At 41.8% G+C, this 23,779-nt stretch overlaps 1 protein-coding gene across 1 annotated transcript in view; it reads left to right on the top strand.

Annotated features, from left to right (window-relative positions):
- Nucleotides 1-23,779, top strand: part of LOC309548685 (uncharacterized protein) — a 127,284-nt gene that overhangs the window by 46,238 nt on the left and 57,267 nt on the right. The window contains exons 8-11 of the mRNA XM_082248647.1: nucleotides 5,449-5,587; nucleotides 7,803-7,817; nucleotides 13,590-14,754; nucleotides 17,729-17,795. Coding sequence (XP_082104773.1) covers nucleotides 5,449-5,587; nucleotides 7,803-7,817; nucleotides 13,590-14,754; nucleotides 17,729-17,795 — 1,386 coding nt within the window. The remainder of the gene's footprint in view (nucleotides 1-5,448; nucleotides 5,588-7,802; nucleotides 7,818-13,589; nucleotides 14,755-17,728; nucleotides 17,796-23,779) is intronic.

Raw genomic sequence — 23,779 nt, 5'->3', positions numbered from 1 at the left:
AGCGGGAGTGAGCCTCCGGCGGCACGCGCGCGCCGCCGAGAAAGGGAAGTGTCTGGCGACGTAGGTCTACGTCGCCAGACGATAACAGACCGCTTGCCGAAGTAGTGTCAACGTAAGCAGACAGTAAGTGGTTAAAAGCTACAAGTCAGAGAATGTGCGTAGCACTGGTTTCCCTGAATTCTCCAACTTATAGCTTCTAGTTTGTAGGATCTTTATGTAGGTTTTTCAACTTAGATTTCCCTTCTGTCTGTTCTGATTTTGGGTTAGTGCAGAGTTTGGATCACTTGCTGAGTAAGGCCAGTCTCTTCAGCAAGATGGTTGTTGCAATGGTAAAAACCAGAGCCAGAGCTGCAACCTCCAACAGCTTTTCTTGTCAATGGAGAGGGTGTTGCAGAACTAGCTCTATGCAACAAAACAGACACATCATTAATGTTAAAGATGCTGAATACATTTATATTTCCATATTTTCAAGACAACAATCTGACACAATCTTGTCACAATCTGACAACCGGCATATTTTTCACAGAATGAAAGTACTATTTGTTAGATACTTAAAGCGGAGTTCCACTCCCCCTCCAAAAATTAAAAGTCAGCAGCTACACATACTGTAGCTGTTGATTTTTAATATTAGGACACTTACCTGTCCTGGAGTCCAGCGATGTCGTCACCGCAGCAGATGTTTCCATCGGCTGTCGGGTGCTGCCGCCGCCATTGCCGGTAAGGGAACCTGGCAGTGAAGCCTTGCGGCTTCACGGGCGGGTCCCTACTGCACATGTGCGAAGCATGCAGCGCATTCGGATTGGCTCAGCGGCGGGGGAAGGAGGAGGAGGCCAAACCTCCGAGGGACAGCGCCACGGCGCCGTCTCCCGAAAGTGGGGAAGGGTACCTGTCAAAAGCAGGTACCCGTTCCCCCCTCCCCCCTGAAAGGTGCCAAATGTGGCACTGGAGGGGGAGAGGAAACAAATGAGTGGAAGTTCCACTTTTGGGTGGAACTCCACTTTAATTTATTATAGCTCTTATGCATATTTATCCTAGGAGGTCTAATGTGTCTTATTTGTCTTCTGGACCTTGTAAATCAGGTGTGTTTGGTGTTTAACTGATTGGAAACTGCTTATTCATTAAAAAAGTACTAAACCCAAAACCAAAATTGTAATATATTGCAGCTTATCAACCATTAGATATGGTGGTTGCATTCGTTTTCTTTTCTAGGTTTCTTTTCTAGGATTTTTTCCCTCTTTTTTCACCTGGTGATTTGGCCAATAACATACATCCTGTATTACAGTGCCCTCACTCTGGATGAAGGAGCACAGGGGACACCTTTGGACAGCAACATTGTCAGTCTGGGGGAAGGGTAGTGTTAGATGGACTAGTAGATTGAAATATGCTAACAAATCAAAGCCAAGCTCAAGCTAATACTTAATAAGCAGATACAGGAACATTTTTTTTTTACCTTTTACCTTTTTTACCTTTTGTGATCAAGGTGTCACATTAATAAAAATTGATAATTGTAAGCACCCCTGTCAGTGTTAAATGGTTTGTCTCATCCCTGTAACTGATATGTCTGTTAAAGAGCTTGTTGTTTTGAAAAACAACAGACTTACTGGCCAGATCACCAGGTGAAAATAGAAGAAAGAAAGCTTAAAAAAGAAAACTAATGTAGCCATCAAATCTAAAAATCGGTAAGCTGCAATATAATAAATGTTTGTTTTTGGGTTTAATATCACTTTAAGGTAATCACTTTTTATTAAGATAACGCCGCTAAACTAGGACTTTGGATATAAATTAGAGCTGAGAGCTTGGGATGGATGAAAGTTCAGTACTAGGTAAAAATCAGACTCACAGATGTGTACTGCTCACTAGACTGTTTACAACAGGCCATTTACAGCAGGGCCTCATCAGGAGTCTTTTGAGGATTCTGATTAGTGGCGATTTATGATACTTCTGCATTTACTTCACTTTCCTTGCTATTTGTCATTAGAGTTGAGCCGACACCTGGATGTCCGTGTTCGGCGGGTTCGGCCGAACTTGAAAAAAAAGTCCGGGTCCGTGTCCCGGACTTTTTCCGAACTTTACCCGGACACCGAACCCCATTGAAGTCAATGGGGACCCGAACTTTCAGGCACTAAAATGTCTCTAAAACACCAATGGAATGGGCTAGAGTGCTGCAAATGGCAGCAAAACGTAGTTAAGAGCATGGCGAGTGCTCTGCAACAAATGTGGATAGGGAAATAACTTAAAACAACAAAAATAAAAACAGAAAAATAAAACAATGTTCTTCATCTGTGACAAATACCATTAGTTATATATCTTTATGAGTAATTAGCACTTTTTTTCCTATTAAAATAGAGAGGACCCAAAACCAGATACAGGTACTTTATATCCATTTACAATAAGTATTATTGAATATAATGCAGTCGAGGAAAATCCTCTGGGCTGCAGGGAGAGTTATTATGCTGGTGATATGATTTCTGGGGGTTACTAGCAACAGTACCCACAAAAGTTCAGACCACTTAGTAACACTCAATGCCCTTGTCCCAGTAAGACATCCTGGAAGTTAAAGTTTCTGTAGATGGGACAAGTGTGCACTATTCTACTCTGCACACAACCCATTGCATCCTGCATGAAGAAAGAAAGAAAGAAAGGCAGGTTTTGAATGATGAACATGTAAAGCCATTTTAAGTAAGAAAAAAAAATGTTTCCTAATGCCAATTAGTGGGGGGTTGGGGTAGGTATGTGTGATGGGGTGGGGTAGGGTTGAGGGGGAGCAAAGAGGTCAGTGTTATTATTCCAGTTTACCTGGCTACAAAAAAATTGCAGAACTTAATATTTGTTCTATGCTAAACACATTAAAGTAGTATTTAATGCTAGGACATTTTTTACCCTAATGCATACCCGCACCCCCCACTAAAAAAAAATGTAATTGTTTTCAAATAATTTTAAATACATTAAACAAAACAGATACTATTGATTCCCACCAAAAGAGCTTGACTTTGTTACTTTTACACGTTTTGGACTTATTATTTTTGAAGTCAGAATTAAGGAGTGATAAAGTGTAGTTTATTTTTTATTTTATTACACAGAATTTCAATATTTACCTCTTTTAAACTTTATGGAAACACTATGTTTTTCAAAAGGCAAGATGGCTTCTAAATTGACCTTAAAACTATCAGTACTTCTTGACAATGGCAATTGTCCACTATATTGAGGCTTTCCACATATTAAAAACGTTGCCAAAAGCTAATCTCATTGTAAAAATTAACCAGAAGAAATAACCCTTTATCTAAATGATTGTATAACGCGGTTGTTCTAGGCTACCTTTACTTTTATAAATGCACAATCAAGTTACTTTTATTCTTTCTCTTTGTAATCCTAACTTAGTAAAGTAGCACTATATACCATAGCTGTGTTATAGACAATTATTTAGATGCACACACAAACACACAGAGCTTCCTTGTCCTTCACAGTATATATATATATATATATATATATATGTATATATATATAATGGATGGAGTAGGGATGGGTAAGGCAAATATTATTGTAAATAGGGGGCATTTACCAATTCTGCATCACAGCTAGACATTGCTAAACGGAGTAGTGGGGCAGATTTGAGTCAGATTATTATAAATTAGGCAGCATCATTCATAAATTCCCCTTTCACTGCTCTTAAAGGAAAAAAAAAACGGTAGCTGCTGACTTTTAATTAACAGATACTTAATGATCCAGGAGACAAGGACTGTGATCACCTGGGCTGGTTCATTGCTGGTCTTTTGGTTCCCAGTGCCGCCATCTTGCTTGTGGGAAGCTGTCTGTGAATTCCTGCTGTTTCACAGACAGCTCCCCACAGTGCATGTGCATGATGCACTGCGCATTGAGACTGGTCCCACAACTTCCTGAATCCTGGGACTTGTGACGTGTCCCAGGAGGTTGCAGGTGGGGGGGGGGGGGGGGGTGGTGGCCAAACTTCCACTCTTCTCCCCCTAGGCAAGAAGAGCAGAAGTGGGATGGGTACCTGTCAGAAATAGCCATCCGTTCCCTCCAAAAAATGTACAGGAGGGGGCAGGAGGAGGAAAACAGGACCTTCATATTTTTGATGAAGTCCCGCTTTAAGTAGCACTGGAACAGAATGAAGCCTTTCCCTGACTACTTCTTTATTGTGCATCTGTTTTGAGTGTGTGTCTCCAGTTGTAAAACCAGACTGGATCTGTTGCTAATCTGTGGCAGTTTGCTGCCCAAAATTTCAGATGCAGGGGACACAAATACACAATAAAACTATTGCATAGACTATGTTAACTGACAGATTTGCAGCTAAATTTGTGATTAATTTGTTTGATAAATGTCTCCTTATAGTATAGTATGGCACAACTACCAAGGCACACTTGCAGCACACATATAGTCACGGGCGACTGGAATTTAGAGACCGCAGTTCTTTCATGTGCAGGAACTGACATATATATATATATATATATATATATATATATATATATATATATATATATATATAGATATATATATATATATATATATATATATATACAGTAAAACCTTGGATTGGGAGCATAATTCTTTCCGGAAACATGCTGGTAATGCAAAAAACTTGTGTATCAAAGCGTGTTTCCCCATAAGAAATCATTTAAACTCAGATGATTCATTTCACAATAGTTTATTCCTAAATCCTTCAGTTTATAGTCCATATAAAAAAGATTATAGCAATGTGATAAAATATTCATCCACAAATGGCAGCCTTCACAAGAGGATTAGAAGCAAAATCCAGCAGGAGCTACAGAGTATAAAAGAGAAGAGAGGCGCCTCTAAGTGTAACAATATGGTTACATTTAATGATGGTACAACATTTAGCAACCCACATGGTTGAAGATTAAAAGAGGCACATCTAAGTATGTAATCACCCAGGGTAAAGCTGTTCACATAGACCATCCCCTGCACCGCCGGCTCTCGCCGCTGTCAGTCTGCAATCATGACTGCAATCATACCCTGCAACAGAGCGATCTGAAAGTGAGGCTTGAATCGCTCGTAGAGCGCAGCATGGAAGTGGATTACGTTGAGGGCGGTGCGGAGAATGGTCTATGTGGACAGCTTTACCCCAGATGCCTGCATACTTAGATGTACATCAACATACATCAACCATGTGAGTTTCTAAATGTTGTACCTTCCTTACATGTACCCATATTGCTACACTTAGAGGCATCTCTCTTCTCTTTTATACTCAGTTGTGAGGTGATGCTACTTGTATATCAAGACATCGCTCGTTTATCAAAATGTTTAAAATAATTTTGCTTGTCTTGCAAAACACTCTCAAACCAAGTTACTCTCAATCCAAGATTTTACTGTACACAGTATATATATATATACACCTAACGTGTAACATGTTTACATGTGTGTATTTTTTGTATCTAACAGCCAAACTGAACTAGAGTCTGACTTTTTCAGGTTTTAAAAGTTTGGACTCAGTGCCCCGGTTATTTTCTGACTACATGGCAGGAAAATTTGACCTGGATGGTTTAGTGACCCATACGTTGCCTTTTACCCAAATAAATGAAGGGTTTGAACTTCTGAGAGCTGGAAAAAGGTTAGTATTAGTAATAATAAATTTGGTTATTTTTTTAATGTGCTGTCTGTTAAGGTTGCAGCATCCATTAATATAGAGAAGAATGAATACTGAGAACTGTACTCATCATCCAGAAGAAGAAGAAATGTGGTAGTATGCATTGTCCATACATATTGAACTGGAAAGAATACTTAGAATTGCACCCAGCATAAAAAAAAAACAAAAGAATTGGCACTTTGCACTATCCATTTTTATAGAATAAAAACAGATACAGAAAATTACACTGGTTTTACAAAACAAGAGAAATGGTGCTATGTGAGGCTCATGTATACAGAATTAGAACAGAAACTGAAATTCATACCCAAAATACAGAACAAGAGAAGTAGTGATATGCATGTAAACAAACCACTGACTATAAAATGAACTGTCTGAATATGAGATTAGCATCCATGTACTAAAACAAACTTCAGAACCCTATTTAGAAATGTATTTAGAGTAGACAATATATTTCATAATTTATTATTGCCAGCGATTGTGTATTTGTTCCTATTTGTTTATAACATATTAGGAAACTCCATCCTGTAGTCTATCAGACCCTAGGTTCCTCCTTCCTTGTTTACCAATTCCTGTCAGTTTTCTACAGTGCTACAGTGCTGCTACATAGTGTCTTTATCCAGCTCTTTGGCAGCACCTCATGGCAGACATAATGTGGACAAAGTCATCCAATAGGATCCTGGCCATGATTCCAACGCTTCTCAATTTCCATATTAATTCTGTGGTAGTATGAAAGATAGAACAACCTGAGCCTGTTTAGCCATGTTCAGGATGGCAGTATGAAGCTTTGGCTACAAGGTTGGAAAATTTTGGGTGGCCTTGCCCAAATATATGGATATCTATTTGGACCTCTTACAACTTTACTACCTGTGTAGCCTTTTCATATTTAAATAGGTTCTTCAGTCTGACAAAAAAAATAGTTAAAAATCAGTGTCCCAGGAGGCTGCTCATGGGGGGGGGGAGGGGGCTTCCTGTGGAATCAAATTGCCTACACCAGTGGTCTCCAAACTGGTCAGATGCCAGATGCAGCCCTTTGCTTGCCTTTATCTGACCCTCTTTTTCTTCTACTGACACCAATGATAAAGCACCATTCCTTGGCACTGACACCAATAGTTAGGCCCTATTCCTCCCACTGACACTAACAATGGGGTACTATTCCTCTCACCGATACTAATGATGGGGCACTATTCCTCCTAATATTACCAATGATGGGGCACAATTCCTTCCACTGACTGACACTAACAATGGGACACTATTCCTCCCACCGATACCAATGATATGGCACTATTCCTACTCCTACTGACCACAGACACCATGCATTTTTTTACTCCCTCTGACCACCAAACCTGAGGCATTGTTTAATCCCATTGACACTGGGACATTCTCAACTTCCGCTGGCCACACTCCAGCCCCCCTGTCTGAAGGACAGCAATTTGGCCCTTTGTTAATAAAGTTTGGAGACCCCTGGCCTGGATGATTCGAGCAGAAATTTGATTGGGTACCTGAAAAACTAGATACCTGCTCCCCCCTCACTTCCCCACCCCTAGAAAAAACATTCCAAAAATGATAGGGGGGGGGGGGATATAAAGCAGGAAATGAAACTTTCCTTTTTGGGGGAAGTTCTGCTTTAAAGAAACTGACAACAAAGGTGAAGAGAAAGGGTATGCATAATGGCTGAATTGGCAATAGTAGAAAACACATGCTAGTAGAAATAAGATTCTCATTTTCCCATCTGGCCAAACTGTATTTATTTTGCTGTCTGTCTAAAAAAGCACTAATTAAGACTAATTTACTCACTATCTCTTTCAAGCTATAAAATTAGTAAAAAGAATGATGTAGCAGGAGTGAGATCACCATTCACCACATTATCCACACGATGACCACACGGTGAACGCCACTTTAAACTAGATTTACTTATAGATGTCATAATGACATATTCATTCATGTGACCAGAACTCATGTTAATGTAATTTCCTCTGCTTTTCAGTATATTAAACCAGATTAGATAGCATCAGACATTACCATGAATTATATTTAATAGATACCAGTAAAGATTTGGATCATATATAGGAATATATATAGGAATATATAAGAACATTGATTCATTTATATATTTTTTATTATTATTATTATTATTATTATTATACACTGTTCTAATTCGTTTTTTTTTTTCTTTTTTAAGCATCCGCACAGTCTTGTTATTCTAAATTGAAGACCATTCCTGGAGCAGTGTTATTTCTAATGCTTGCTGAATAGTTCATATTCGAATCGCACACGTTTCTGGATATAGGCACATCTGTTATGGGTGCTGCAGCGATCACCAGCTGGACACTGGATATATCACAGATAAGTATACATGTTCGCCAGCACACCATGGATCTTGCATAGCAGTTCTAAAAACGTTTTATTGTAAAAGGTTCACATCACATCAGGATAAGTGCATTGTGTCGGAGCCATGCAGGACCCCTTCGTCAGGCATGTGATATGTTCCATAACATGCACGACGAAGGGGTCCTACGTGGCTCCCAAACATTACACTTATCCTGATGTGATGTGAACCTTTTACAATAACATGTTTTTTGGACTGCTATGCAAGATCCATGGTGTGCTGGGGAACATGTATACTGATTTCTAATGCTTACATTTGTTTCGCACATATGGAAGAGACAATATTTTCTTTTATGTAATCTGATTTAGCTGATTTGTTCAATGTAAATACTTTGACATAACCCATAATAAAAGGCTTTTAAAAAGGGTTTCAAAATTTAAATTTTAATTGCCAAAAAGTAACAATTTCCTGTTCACAAAACAAAAATGCACAACTAGTGGTTACTAATGCTTGTAATGCCTCTGAAAATAAAGTTTCAAGCACAAACAGAAAAAGATATGTCTTTTTGTTGTATATTGCATTATAGCTCTAATAACAATTGTGCACCCTGTGCTATGAAAATCTGTATATCTAATGTGACTCTCCGTGAAAGAAAATAATTATATTAATTATATATACTGTGCATAGTATGCAATAACACTCACTGTATTTCTATCATCCTCATGAATAAAATACTCAAAAATTACACACTGCTGCCACCATAAATTTCTAAATATAACAAAATAAAAGTAACAGTGTAATACTTTAAAGGTAATGCTGTGAACATCAAAAGGAATATTGATATTCCTAAAGTCCATAGACATAAACACCCAGAGCTAGTCTTCGTGAAAAAGATTGGTTAAAAGCTCCTATTAAAGTTTAGTTATTGCCTCCCTTTTCCAAGGTCTTGTTTCAAACCACCAAATCAGGTGCAAGTGATCCCGCTCCCAATGGATGTCAAACTCACCAGCTAATGTTGCCTTCTATTTGCATGTTTGGCATGATTAATTGCTTGTTAAATAGTTAGACAATTCCAAGACATAGTTCAGAGCCCTTGCTCAAATATCATGCGAAAACAAAAAGAAAACTTTCAATGGCATAGTAACCAAACAATTGAAAATGTATTAAAATGCTTATAAAAGCTGCTCACAGTTAATACAAATAGAGTAGGCGTTTAGACAATATAAATCATAGTGCAGTAAAAATAAACAAATGCTTCTCTCATCACCGATGGATGTCAGCTGCACATCCCGGTGTCTGTGGCGCCGTCTAACCATGCTCCGATGCACTTCGTTACTTCCGACTTCTACAAACCCAATTCCAAAAAAGTTGGGACACTGTACAAATTGTGAGTAAAAAAGGAATGGACTAATTTACAAATCTCATAAACTTATATTTTATTCACAATATAATATAGATAACATATCAAATGTTGAAAGCATTTTGAAATGCAATGCCAAATATTGGCTCATTTTGGATTTCATGAGAGCTACACATTCCAAAAAAGTTGGGACAGGTAGCAATAAGAGGCCGGAAAAGTTAAATGTACATATAAGGAACAGCTGGAGGACCAATTTGCAAATTATTCGGTCAATTGGCAACATGATTGGGTATAAAAAGGGCCTCTCAGAGTGGCAGTGTCTCTCAAAAGTCAAGATGTGCAGAGGATCACCAATTCCTTCAATGCTGCGGCGAAAAATAGTAGAGCAATATCAGAAAGGAGTTTCTCAGAGAAAAATTGCAAAGAGTTTGAAGTTATCATCATCTACAGTGCATAATATCATCCAAAGATTCAGAGAATCTGGAACAATCTTTGTGCGTAAGGGTCAAGGCCAGAAAACCATACTGGATGCCCGTGATCTTCGGGCCCTTAGACGGCACTGCATCACATACAGGAATGCTACTGTAATGGAAATCACACATGGGCTTAGGAATACTTCCAGAAAACATTGTCGGTGAACACAATCCACAGTGCCATTCGCCGTTGCCAACTAAAATTCTATAGGCCAAAAAAGAAGCCAAATCTAAACATGACACAGAAGCGCAGGTGTTTTCTCTGGGCCGAGGCTCATTTATAATGGACTGTGGCAAAGTGGAAAACTGTTCTGTGGTCAGATGAATCAAAATTTGAAGTTCGTTTTGGAAAACTGGGATGCCATGTCATCCGGACTAAAGAGGACAAGGACAACCCAAGTTGTTCTCAGCGCTCAGTTCAGAAGCTTGCATCTCTGATGGTATGGGGTTGCATGAGTGCGTGTGGATTGGTCAGTTTACACATCTGGAAAGGCACCATCAATGCTGAAAGGTATATCCAAGTTCTAGAACAACATATGCTCCCATCCAGACGTCGTCTCTTTCTGGGAAGACCTTGCATTTTCCAACATGACAATGCCAGACCACATTCTGCATCAATTACAACATCATGGCTGTGTAGAAGAAAGATCCGGGTACTGAAATGGCCAGCCTGCAGTCCAGATCTTTTACCCATAGAAAACATTTGGCGGATCATAAAGAGGAAGATGTGACAAAGAAGACCTAATATAGTTGAGCAACTAAAAACCTGTATTAGACAAGAATGGCACAACATTCCTATTCCTAAACTTGAGCAACTTATCTAATCAGGCCCCAGATGTTTGCAGACGTAAAAAGAAGAGGGCCTTGTCCCAACTTTTTTGAGATGTGTTGATGCCATCAAATTTAAAATCAATTTATTTTTCCCTTAAAATGATACATTTTCTCAGTTTAAACATTTGATGTGTCATCTATGTTGTATTCTGAATAAAATATTGAAATTTGAAACTTCCACATCATTGCATTCTGTTTTTATTCACAATTTGTACAGTGTCCCAACTTTTTTTGGAATCGGGTTTGTAATTTGCATGAGGTCCTGTTCGAGGTAAGACACTTTATTGAAAAATATTGAATTGAAATATTGACTTTTCATCTGTATTTAGTGAGATACGTTACTGTCAAGTGGCTGATATAAAGATCCTTATCTTTGTGTTAAAGCTTTGTGATTTGAGCCTTATGTCATATAGAAAGGTTGCACTTGCTTACCACTGTAAATCAAAGTACTCTGGTCGACTTCTGGTTCCGGCGCCCATGTGAGAGGCTGTGTGGGACATCGGCTCCGGGCAGACCCGCTTAAAAGACCGCTTAATCAGTCCGCACGAGCCATCCGACCCCACGGTCCGACCCTACACCATCGGAGGACCTAGCAGGATGGACAAGTTCCTTCGTCCGAACGGCCCCGCCGCACCGCCGCAAATCGAGCCCGCGGCTTCATCCCCGGCCTACACGGAGGCCATCATGGCGGACGCCGCTCCTCCACCTCAGACTGCACAGCAAGGTCAGTCCCCCCCGCCCATGCCTGAAGCCCAAATCACTTCTTTAGCACAGGCAGTGGCCAGTCTGCTCTCTCCAACGATCACAGAGGCAGTGGACAAGGCGATAGCCCTGGGGATGGCCCAGCTGCAGAGGGAACTGGGAGATCATACACGCAGGCTGCAGGAGCTGGAGCACAGACTTTCAGACGTGGAGGATGAGCTCCAGGGTTCATTCTCCATGGACCAGCAAGCCAGGCAGACCCAGCGCTACCTATTGGACAAGCTGGACGATCTAGAGAACTGATCTCGGAGGAATAACCTCCGGATCATAGGCCTCCCTGAATCTTATGGAAACGCTAATGGAATTGACCACCACCCGCCTTCCCCTGGCATTGGGGATCCACACCACATGCACCGCTGAACGAGCCCATCGCCTGGGGGCCCCATCAAATGACAGGAAAACACCCCGCCCTGTCATAGTGCGGTACTTAAATTACATGGATCGACAAAACATCCTCAAACTGTTTCGGAACTCTAAATCGTTCCAAGTTGATGGCCACAAGTTGTTGATCTTTGCAGACTACTCACAAGAGGTTACCAAGCGCAGAAAGGCCTTTTAGCCATTATGCCAGGCTCTTTACTGCAAATCTATTAAATTCACCCTGGCTTATCCTGCCACCTTACGCTTGTCCGATCTGTCAGGGGAACAAAAGTCTTTTACACACCCGGAGGAAGCCACGCACTTTCTTGACCGCCACTTCAATATCCAAGTGGAGCCGCCAGCGTCCCCGTCTCCCCAGCGCCCCCAGGGGGGGGAGAGAACAACGGAGTCCACGGAAGGATCCAACAAAGAGGCAACGCACAAATGGACCGTCGTCCGGACGCAGGAATCGTTGAGTGACCCCACACACCTGATGGTGCAGGCCGCTCTTTCTTCTCCAGGAGGAGACTTCTGCCCTGACATCGCCACGTCTACGTGGCGCATATCCTTTTATTCCGTGTTAGCGACCACTGTTTGACATGTTGCTCCTATGGCCCTGAGAACTCTGAACTTCACCCCAGACCTCGGCGGCCTAGCTGCCCTCTTTCACGGTCCTGAGAATTATCACTGCTCTGTAGGTACAGGTAAAAGCGTATCATGTGTACCTATTGTTCCTCTTCACCTACTTTCTGATGGTATAGTTTGAGTTATGTTTTACTATCTACTGTCTATTTACTACTAGGTGATCGCAGTTTCGATGTGATCTGGGCCACGGCTTTACTTATGGTTTCTAGACTTGGTGTTCCTTTTGGGCCGTGTAGTGTCGACACTTACTACGACCTCGATGCCTATTTCGGACGCTGATCATAGAGATCCCGGTAACGCTGTCCGTCCACGTGTCCTATTACATGAGGAAAAAAGCGAAGTCTATACGATGTTTTTATCCCCTTTTCCTTATCCTGACCCCGGCCTCTGTTGGGCTGATACCTACCCTGCTCCCCCTCCTTGGTATGCTAGATGTATTGCCCCCACCGAGCCACTTGCAATTTCTTGTTATTTACTTGCTGATTTTTGATGGGTGCCGTCTCAGTCCTCACACTGCTCCGAAAGGTTTCACGGCTCAATCCAGTTTTTATGATCCTCCATGACCGTTGTCTCGTGGAATGTTAAAGGGCTTAGGTCACCACACAAACGAATGGCGGTCCTCAGACACCTGAAACGTCTGAGGGCGGACATTGCTATACTACAGGAATCTCACTTAGAGGAAAGGGACTTCCACAGAATGCAAAAGCTCTGGGTAGGACAGGTATTTAGCTCACCGGCGGTGAAAGGTAAATCAGGGGTACTGATTTTAATTCACAAGAACTACAAGGCCACAGTACACGCCACTCACTTTGACAAGGACGGGCGCATCGCCATTCTGCATCTTAAAGATGGGATGCAGGAATGGGTGGTGGCGGGAGTGTATGCCCCCACCGCCCCTTCTGCATCTTTCTTCCAAACACTTTCCAGTGACCTAGCACCCTTCCTCCATTTACCGTTACTTGTGACCGGCGATTTTAACCAACTCATGCACCCCTCTGAAGACAGATCGCGTGACATGGGGACCAGACTCTCCAAGAACACATACCACTCCCCTTTATTACTCCACATGGTGGAAAGCTTGCATCTCACCGACACATGGCGCTTATCGAACCCCACTGGCAGAGAGTTCACCTTCTACTCACACCCCCACCACACCCTCACGAGGATAGACTATGCATTCACTAACACTAAAATGCTTCCGTATACTAGCTCACCGAAAATCCATGATATAGCTATATCGGACCACGCTTCCATTTCCGTAGATATCTCCATCCACGCCAATGCCCCATCCTTCAAGAACTGGAGGTTCCCCTCATATTTGGCCAATGACCCTGGGGTCACTGCCCTATTAGGCGACGTATGGGCCGACTTTATCAGAATCAATGACACCCCTTCCATTTCCCCGACACTTCTATGGGAAACAGGCAAGGCAGTCCTGAGAGGGCGAATTATCGCTTATGCGACGGCATATAAAAAGAATGTGGCCAAAGCTTATACAGAGGCCAGCACCTCTCTTAGACAAGCTCAGTCCGACCTTAATCTGGTTAATTCTCCGCCTAACAGGGAAAGGTGGCGTAAAGCGAAGACAGACTTTGATACGTGGGCTGCTAATAGGGAGAGACTCTACAGGTCGCACCTAGACTGGAAATTTCACTCTTTTGGGAACAAACCTCGGAAACTGCTGGCCTCTTTGTGCCGCGGATCTTATGGGCCTACCCATGTCTCTTCCCTCAGAGGTGCTGATGGTCAGCTTGTGGAGTCTCCCACCGACATCAACTCAGTCTTTGCGGACTTTTATAAATCACTATACGGGTTCGAACCATGCGATGAAGCTACAGCTGAACGGTGGTTGTCATCTGAAGACCTCCCCACGGTATCTCCGGACCAACTGGCCGCCCTGAATTCCCCTATATCTATAGAGGAAGTGCAGAAGACCATTCAAGGTCTGTCACCAGGGAAATCACCCAGCCCCGATGGTTACACACCGGAGTTCTATAAATTGGCCATAGACCACCTGGCCCCCACCCTACAACGCATCTTTAACCACATTATGTCAGGTCACCCATATATGCCGACTGGCTACCGGGCACACATTAAGCTAATTTATAAAAAGGGGAAGGATCCAACAGACCCGGGTTCATATAGGCCCATCTCGCTATTGAATGTAGACTCGAAATTACTCTCTAAAATTATTGCAGACAGATTAGCATCCATACTCCCGTCCCTTATACACCCAGCCCAATCTGGATTTGTCAAAGGCCGCTCAGCAGCCGCCAATATTAGAAAAGTCCTAACCGCTCTGGAAGTTACCAAATCAGACCCTGACAACACGGCGGCGATTATTACTTTAGACGCCGAAAAGGCCTTCGATAATGTAAATATACAGTGGCTAGACAAAGTATTAATACGCTTTGGCTTTTCCGGTGCATTTCTACACACAATCAGGACTATGTATGCATCCCCCGAGGCTCAGGTGGTTATAGCAGGTCAAATCTCACAACCTTTCAAATTATATAAGGGTACCAGACAGGGGTGCCCTCTGTCGCCCCTGCTGTTTAACCTGGCTCTGGAACCTTTGTCCAGACACATGCTGCGCCATCCTGAGCTCCGGGGGATCAAAGTGGGCCGAGAGGAACTCCGCACCGCCATGTTCGCGGACGGTGTCCTAATATTCACCGCGGACCCTAGCCATGATCTTCCACTTATACAGGACATGTTTGCGGAATATAGATTATGTTCAGGCCTGCGCATAAACTTTACCAAAAGTGAAGTCCTCCCTCTTAATACACTGCACACTCCACAGTGGGCATCCTCATCTACTCTTCGGGTTAACACCAGTCATATAACCTATCTGGGCATAAAAATAGGACGATTTCCATCATCTTTATACCGTCTAAATTTCACACCAGTTATTAATAAGATGTGCGCGGAACTTAAGACATGGGCGAGTCTACCTCTCTCCTTTATCGGCAGGTGTCACCTATATAAAATGGCCACCTTTCCCAAACTCCTTTACCCTCTCCAAACTCTTCCACTTCTCCTGAAACACGCTGATATCACCAGACTGCACAAGGCCGTCTCCTCTTTCATATGGAAAGGGAAACGCTCTAGAATATCGCTGGCCAAATTGCACCTAAATAAACGGGAAGGGGGTGTGGATCTACCCAATACTCGGTTGTATAACGTGGTCTGCCTCGTGAGGAACTGTATGGACTGGCTGAGCCGTGAATCCAGATATATACTAATTATGCCTTGGACTCAGAATTAGCCGCTCCCTGGAACCTGGCGGCGCTGCTGCACTGTGGGACAGCCGATCTTCCAGTATCGCTGCGCAATAATCTGCTGCTCAGGGATACTGTGATGGCTTGGAGGGAGTTGAGGAGACGCTTTAAGTTGCCTCAACGTCTCTCCAGCTGCTTACCTATTTGCAATCACCCCATGTTCCCACAGGCTCAGCAGTGCCCCGCTTATGGGGAATGGACGAGGCGAGGTATTACTAAGTTCGCTCAATTGTTTGATATATGTTCAGGTATGCCTCTCTCATTTGCTACATTTGCAGCTCAATTTAATCTGCCGAATGGACACTACCTATACTTCAGACAATGTCTCAGCTTTGTGGAATCAATCTGCCGTACGCCCCAAAACCGTTTTACTCTTTCACTACTGGACATGTTGCTACTACAGGGCAAACATAAGATCTCCCACCTGTACAAGCCCTAGCTTGTTGAGCTTTCCCAAACCATCTCTAACCAAGTGGCGAAACCGTGGAATGCTATACTCCACTCTGATACGGCACACCATCGTATCCTATCCGGATATCTCACCACCCGCCGATTCATCACAAACGAGTTCTGGAGGGAACAACAGTTTAAAATTATACATAGAGCCTATTTTCCACACGTACGATGGTCCGCAGATGTCTCCCATCACTTTTGTACGCTATGCAAGTGGCAATTCCCTTCTTTAATCCGTAAACTTTGGATGTGTCCCCCAGTCACCTCCTTCTGGGACAAAGTACTAAGGTATATATCAAAATGCACGGGACTGACGCTACCGAAGGACATATACCTTATTCTGTTTGGTGATCCCTCTCTACTAAGTTCTCATATACCCAAACACTCCCGGAGTCTGTTACTCAATTACAAGCCCTGGATACTCTCCTGCCTCATGGTAGCTCGCAGGCTGATCCTCAAGCGTTGGTTGTAACCATCTCCCCCCACACTCAAGGAACTACATGCTGCGAGACCGAGAATTCACAGGCCTGCAGCACACCTCCCCTGCCAACGCCTCTAGATTTGCCAGGAAATGGTCTGTCTTTTATACCATGGCAGGGAACTCCCATATCCGACCCGGCCTGAACACTTAATTATTAACAGATATACAAGATTTGTCTAAATCCCCTGCCTCATACACAGGTGCTGCTTCACTCCTAACTGCCATCAGAAATGGACCGATCTGACACTATGCGACACCGAGACATGTCCAACTGAATGTAGAGGATACTCTTAATGTTTGTTTTATTTAGTTGTGTAGTATTAAAGGAATCATACTACTCTCTATGTGCAAGGGGCAACTGAGACGGTACCCAACCTTGACACTCAACGTTGTCTTGTAGTCATGCTCCTCCCAGAGGCAACTCTAGTGGGCATAAGCTCCCATCTGGAGACTTTATCTAGTTTATGTGCATCTGTCTAGCTACTCACCACCTCCCCCCCCATAGCTCCTCCCCTGATCCCACCTTTTCCCTTTTTCACCCCTAAAACAATATTATTCATTGTTGATTTTATGGTTGATATCACAGGTTACAAAGGTTACTGCTATTCTATCTCTGGAGTTCTTCACGCAAGTTCATATGCTTTTACTCCATGACCAACCGCCTTCTAATTTGTGCTTGCATTGTATGTTTATTATATGGTTGTAACGTACATCTGATGTAATGCGTTGAACTTCAATAAAATGTTATATAAAAAAAAAAAAAAGTACTCTGGTCACTGCTTTAGGGGGAAATAGAATGTACCCCACATGAAACCAAGTAAAAGTAAGGCTACACAAACAGGAATTCTGTCTTTGGAGGAAATTCAACCACCTTCGGCTTTGTTAAACCTTTGGAGACAACAGGAGAAATTATTGCTAGCCATATACTCTATATTACAATTGGTTGTAACTTGTAAAATGACTGTATAATCATCTTTACCAATACTTATTTAGGGCAAAGGCGCACCCAAATAATTAATTTAGTGTTTATCAAATTGATATGCATTTGCAGTTTGTAATTGTTGGTAAATGTATTGGAAACTGCACAATGAGATTTTACAGTCCTCCACTCTTCAATGTCTGCTGTCCTCCAGTTGTTCAGTGATAACCAGGCAGTCATCAAAGGAAAACCAGGAGCAAAGGAGCTCTTTGAAAATGCTGGTACAGTAATATTATATAATTTTGCAGTGGTACAGAGATGAAACTGCATGCATGCAAAGAATGACAGCAGAGCTTTGCATAGTCTTTTTTACCACTTCAGCTTCCGTAGGTCTACCCCCTTCATGACCAGCATTTTTTTGCTATCTAGCACTGCACTACTTTAGTAAAGCCAAACAAATGCCGCTCTAGATGAGTGTCTGACTCTCACATATTGTGAACAGGAATCCAGGGTGGGGACAGCTCGTCTGTGGGAATCAGAGACATGCAAAACTCTGGAATATTGCTGCACTCCTTTGTATCTTTATTGAAGCATTAAAATCACATCAGAGGTATGACAGGAACATAAAAGGTAAGGCGTTTCATGCAAAAGTCAGAGGTTTGAGTAAGCGCTGACTTTAGTGTGAAACACATTACCTTTTATGTTCCTGTCATACCTGTGATTGTATTTTAATTCTTCATTAAAGATGCCAAGGAGTGCAGCAATATTCCGGATTTTGGCATGTCTCTGAGCACTGCGCTACTTTAACTGGCAATTGCGCAGATATTTGAATCATTTTTTTTACACAAAAATAGAGCTTTCTTTTGTTGGTATTTGATCACCACTGGGTTTTTTATTATTTATTATATATAAAATAAAAAATACCCACAATTTTGAAAAAAAAAAAAAAATCCAAAATATTTACTTTCTGCTATAAAACATGTTAAATAAATGACTTCAAAAATTTAGGCCAAAATGTATTCTTCTATATGGTCTTTGAAGAAAATAAAATTCACACGAAGTGTATATTGATTGGTTTGCATGAAAGTTATAGAGTCTACAAGCTATGGTATGTATACTGGAATTTTTATGTTTTTTTTTTTTTATACACCGCATTTATTATAAAATTCCATGTGATGTAGCGACTTACTTAGCCCAGGGGGACTTTGGGATCTTGAATGGCTGACACATTTTGATGGATAAACCTTCCTCAGGAAGGAAGAAGATTTTTCTTTTGAAACGCACCAGTCATTTAAGATCCTGTAGTCTCCCTAGGCTTTGGAGGTCCTATAGAAAACTGTGACCTGCCTTAAGGTCCAGGCATTTGGGAATTTTTGCAGTTTATGGTCATCACGGACTTAGGACAGAGGAGTACATTTTTACTATGATTTTAGCATGTTTGATGTCCAAAACCTTCCATCTGCGCAGTCAGCTGTTTGCAAAAGATTTCAGAATTGTGTACGGCATGGAATGGGAGTTAATTTTGAAAAACTGCAAAACACACATTTATCTCCAGCAGGCACACATTTGGCCTCTATTTGACATTGTACTGCTAAAATGCTGGGTATATTCTGAAACAACTCTGGACACTTTATTGTTAAAATTGTTTTCGGGAATTGTTAGACAGGGTCATTTTGGTTGTTTTGTAGGCTAGCTGATTAGTGTGCCAGGGAATCTTTGCTTGTGAAGTTTGTTTCCCTTCCATGTGCATCTTGCTGAAATGCTAGTTATAGGTTGAGGTGGTTGCCATTTTTTGTACAATTGGTTGAACTGGATGCTGGGACGCACTGGATGCCTTCGGCTGCCATTGTGCTTTTGTTGGGCGTCCCCTGTGTCCCTGTGCCTTTGAGGAGGGGTGGGCCCCTTCCAGACATACCTGCCTTCAATATATCCACTGCTGAATGTGCTCCAACTTGGGATACACTGAAAATTATAGAGTTAGGACTGCTGTATACAGAGGAGTCTTGACGGAGGACTGCAGCTTACACATATATTTTCAAATGTGTGCAAACAAAAGACTTTTATTTTATTGTGAATTGTTAGAAAGGGTCAATTTGGTTGTTTTGCAGGCTAGCCGATAAGTGTGATGGGAGATCTTTGTTTGTGATATTCAGAAATAACTCTGGGTGCTTTATTGTTAAATCATGTCAGATTTGTTCTGTGATTTTCAAAATGTCTGTGAAAATAAGTGACAATGTGACCCAGACCAAGTCCTTGCTGGCTGGAGTGTGACAACTCCCCCTTAAAGCGTTTGTTACCCCCACACTTCTTATTCCTGATACGTGCTTGCTGTACAGTGCACTTGTATGATAAAGTATCCTGTTCTCTTTGTATTGCTTCCTTTATGTGAAGCCCGCCAGCCCCTCTGCTTTCCTATTAAAAATTGACCACACTAAACAGGAGAGCAGAGTGTGGTCAGTTCTCTAGCTATGCTCCTCCAATGATCAGACTTGTCCTAACACCTCCCCCCTCCTTCTGCTGCACAGCCAGTCACTGGAAAGATCAGTGTGCTGCTTCGTATCCCCCACCCCCCCCCCCACCCCCAGCTCTATGCAAATGAGAAAAGGGAAAAAAGGTATTTACAGTCAGGTCCATAAATATTGGGACATTGACACAATTCTAATCTTTTTGGTTCTATACACCACCATGATGGATTTGAAATGAAACAAATAAGATGTGCTTTAACTGCAGACTTTCAGCTTTAATTTGAGGGTATTTACATCCAAATCAGGTGAACAGTGTATTCATTACAACAGTTTGTATATGTGCCTCCCACTTTTTAAGGGACCAAAAGTAATGGGACAGATTAACAATCATAAATCAAACTTTCACTTTTTAATACTTGGTTACAAATCCTTTGCAGTCAATTACAACCTGAAGTCTGGAACGCATAGACATCACCAGACACTGGTTTTCATCCCTGGTAATGCTCTGCCAGGCCTCTACTGCAACTGTCTTCAGTTCCTGCTTGTTCTTGGGGCATTTTCCCTTCAGTTTTGTCTTCAGCAAGTGAAATGCATGCTCAATCGGATTCAGGTCAGGTGATTGTATTGGCCATTGCATAACATTCCACTTCTTTCCCTTAAAAAAACTCTTTGGTTGCTTTCTCAGTATGCTTCGGATCATTGTCCATCTGCATTGTGAAGTGCCGTCCAATGAGTTTTGAAGCATTTGGCTGAATATGAGCAGATAATATTGCCCGAAACACTTCAGAATTGATCCTGCTGCTTTTGTCAGCAGTCACATCATCAATAAATACAAGAGAACCAGTTCCATTGGCAGCCATACATGCCCACGCCATGACACTACCACCACCATGCTTCACTGATGAGGTGGTATGCTTTGGATCATGAGCAGTTCCTTCCTTCTCCATACTCTTCTCTTCCCATCACTCTGGTACAAGTTGATCTTGGTCTCATCTGTCCATAGGATGTTGTCCCAGAACTTTGAAGGCTTTTTTAGATGTCGTTTGGCAAACTCTAATCTGGCCTTCCTGTTTTGAGGCTCACCAGTGGTTTACATCTTGTGGTGAACCCTCTGTATTCACTCTGGTGAAGTCTTCTCTTGATTATTGACTTGACACACATACACCTACCTCCTGGAGAGTGTTCTTGATCTGGCCAACTGTTGTGAAGGGTGTTTTCTTCACCAGGGAAAGAATTCTTCGGTCATCCACCACAGTTTGTTTCCGTGGTCTTTTGGTGTTGCTGAGCTCACCGGTGCGTTATTTTTAAGGATGTTCCAAACAGTTGATTTGGCCACACCTAATGTTTTTGCTATCTCTCTGATGGGTTTGTTTTGTTTTTTCAGCCTAATGATGGCTTGCTTCACTGATAGTGACAGCTCTTTGGATCTCATATTGAGAGTTGACTGCAACAGATTCAAAATGCAAATAGCACACTTGAAATGAACTCTGGACCTTTTATCTGCTCCTTGTAAATGGGATAATGAGGGGGAATAACACACACCTGACCATGGAACAGCTGAGCAGCCAATTGTCCCATTACTTTTGGTCCCTTAAAAAGTGGGAGGCACATATACAAACTGTTGTAATTCCTACACCGTTCACCTGATTTGGATGTAAATACCCTCAAATTAAAGCTGAAAGTCTGCAATCAAAGCACATCTTGTTTGTTTCATTTTAAATCCATTGTGGTGGTGTATAGAGCCAAAAATATTAGAATTGTGTCGATGTCCCAATATTTATGGACCTGACTGTATATTGTTTTTTTATGTCTATATGTAGCACTACATCCATAGGAGTCGCTAATGTCACGGGTCCCCACTGCTGCACAGCCAATATATAACATTTCCTTCATTCATTCTAACTCATAAAACAAAGTCCTTTGCTTGTTTTTTTTCGTTGTTTTTATTAGGGGTTGATAACTTGGATAGGGTTAGGGAATTATAGGATGCCCAACTTGAAAATGTCCAAAACACTGAACCAGTGACAACTTCCTCCCTATTTACAAAAAGTTTTCTTCTTCCTTCCACCTGCACAAACTTGGTTTTCACTTCAAAGCACCTGCTGCTCACTCCTGTGGGAACTAGAACAATATTGCTAGTTCAGCAAAGGCTCATTACAGGCAGAAAAAGTTCTACAATGTGAGTGAACAGCATGTCATCTTTCCTTCTGCTTCCCTGTGGGCAATGATCCCAGCTTCACTTGCTTGCCGAAATGCTAGCCCACTTGGCTGCCTCCAGCCACGCCTGGCTGATCCTCCTCCCAGTCCTCCTGACTGACTTTGTAGGTTAGCAAAGGCCCATTACAGCCAAAGCTGTACATAGCATCTCCTGTACGTACAAAAATAAATTTGCTCCTATTAGGACAGGCTCACCTCCACTCCAGTGCCAAGTCCCAAGTTGGCCTCTCCAAATTAATCTCCAAAACATTAGCTGAACATCCAGATCATCAGTGTTAAGTCAAGACATCACAACCATGAGTATGGCATGAAGCACTTTGACACATTTTACTAATGTTATTCATAAGGCTAACTTCTTCCCAGCTGTCATTTGATGATTGCTCCATTTTAATCGAATGACAGCTTTTCACAATTCATAAAAGCCTTATAACAGAACTATACAAATAAACCATTGTGTTTTATTAAAATAAACTCACAAAGATGCTTCACTATGAACTTATTTACACCATAATAGCAGACATTCACTTATGTTTTCATGCATAAAAAAAAAATTACTTGAACTCTCTGGAAACACATAGTGCATTGTTGTGCTATAGCAGAGGTGCCTCTGTTTTTATTTTATATGTTCATTGAGGTGCAATTAGGAATAAATGGCAAGGCGCCACAAGGCACATATACTGCATGTTATGTGAATGTCACTTGAAGCACAGGTTTTAGCGTACGTTTCCACGTATGCTATGGAATGTCAGGGCCACGAAAGAAAAGATGTGGCCCCATCAGATTGTCATGCCTATCACCTGTTTTTTTTTTTCTTTTAAAATGTACTTTTAATAGAAGGCTATGATAATTGTTACGTAAGTACATTTGTTACGTAAGTACATGATTCTCTGTGGCTGGTTTGCTGGTTTGCTGATAAGGTTTATTTCAGCTGCTGAGCACTGGATTGGTGACAAATCTTTTAATGGGAAACATCTAGCCAGTGTAACCTTTCACTTGTATATCCTTTCCAGTCCTGTCAGCATTTACCTCAGGTCTGTCAGCTGGACTCACCTCTGGATTATCTTCAGTCTTCCTTTTGGATCTTTTGACCTGCTCTTCCACCCATCCGCCCCTTTGGTAATTTCCCTCGTCACAGTCCACCTTTATCTGGGGTAATGTCACCCACTTTGTGGCTAGACAGTGGTTGGTAAACTGTTATTTGGTTGGTGTACGATATTGCTGCTTGAGTCTTAGTGACTAAGCATGTTGGTCTGTTAATGGTTAACAGCCGTTCTGTTTGGTATTAAAGTTCATTTCATAAATAAAATTGGTTTAAACCCAAAAAGGGGCATAAACTTTTCTACAATCCTAGTTGTGTGTTTACTTATAATAATACATTTTATATTATAATTATTATAGGTATATTCTTATGGTATGATAGGTGTTAATGGTGTGTGCAGTACAATCCCATAAGCTTTAGTGTTTTTTCAGTGTAAATACATTTTATCAGTTAATTACACTGCATTCAACTTTTTAGGGCCTTTCACACTGCTCCATTTAAAAATGCGGTGTGCTAAATTTACCACAGCGCATATTGCATTTTC

This window comes from Pelophylax lessonae, assembly GCF_965119305.1.
Source record: "Pelophylax lessonae genome assembly, chromosome: 1".
Taxonomy (NCBI): domain Eukaryota; kingdom Metazoa; phylum Chordata; class Amphibia; order Anura; family Ranidae; genus Pelophylax; species Pelophylax lessonae.
This window is presented reverse-complemented; position numbering and strand designations above follow the sequence as displayed.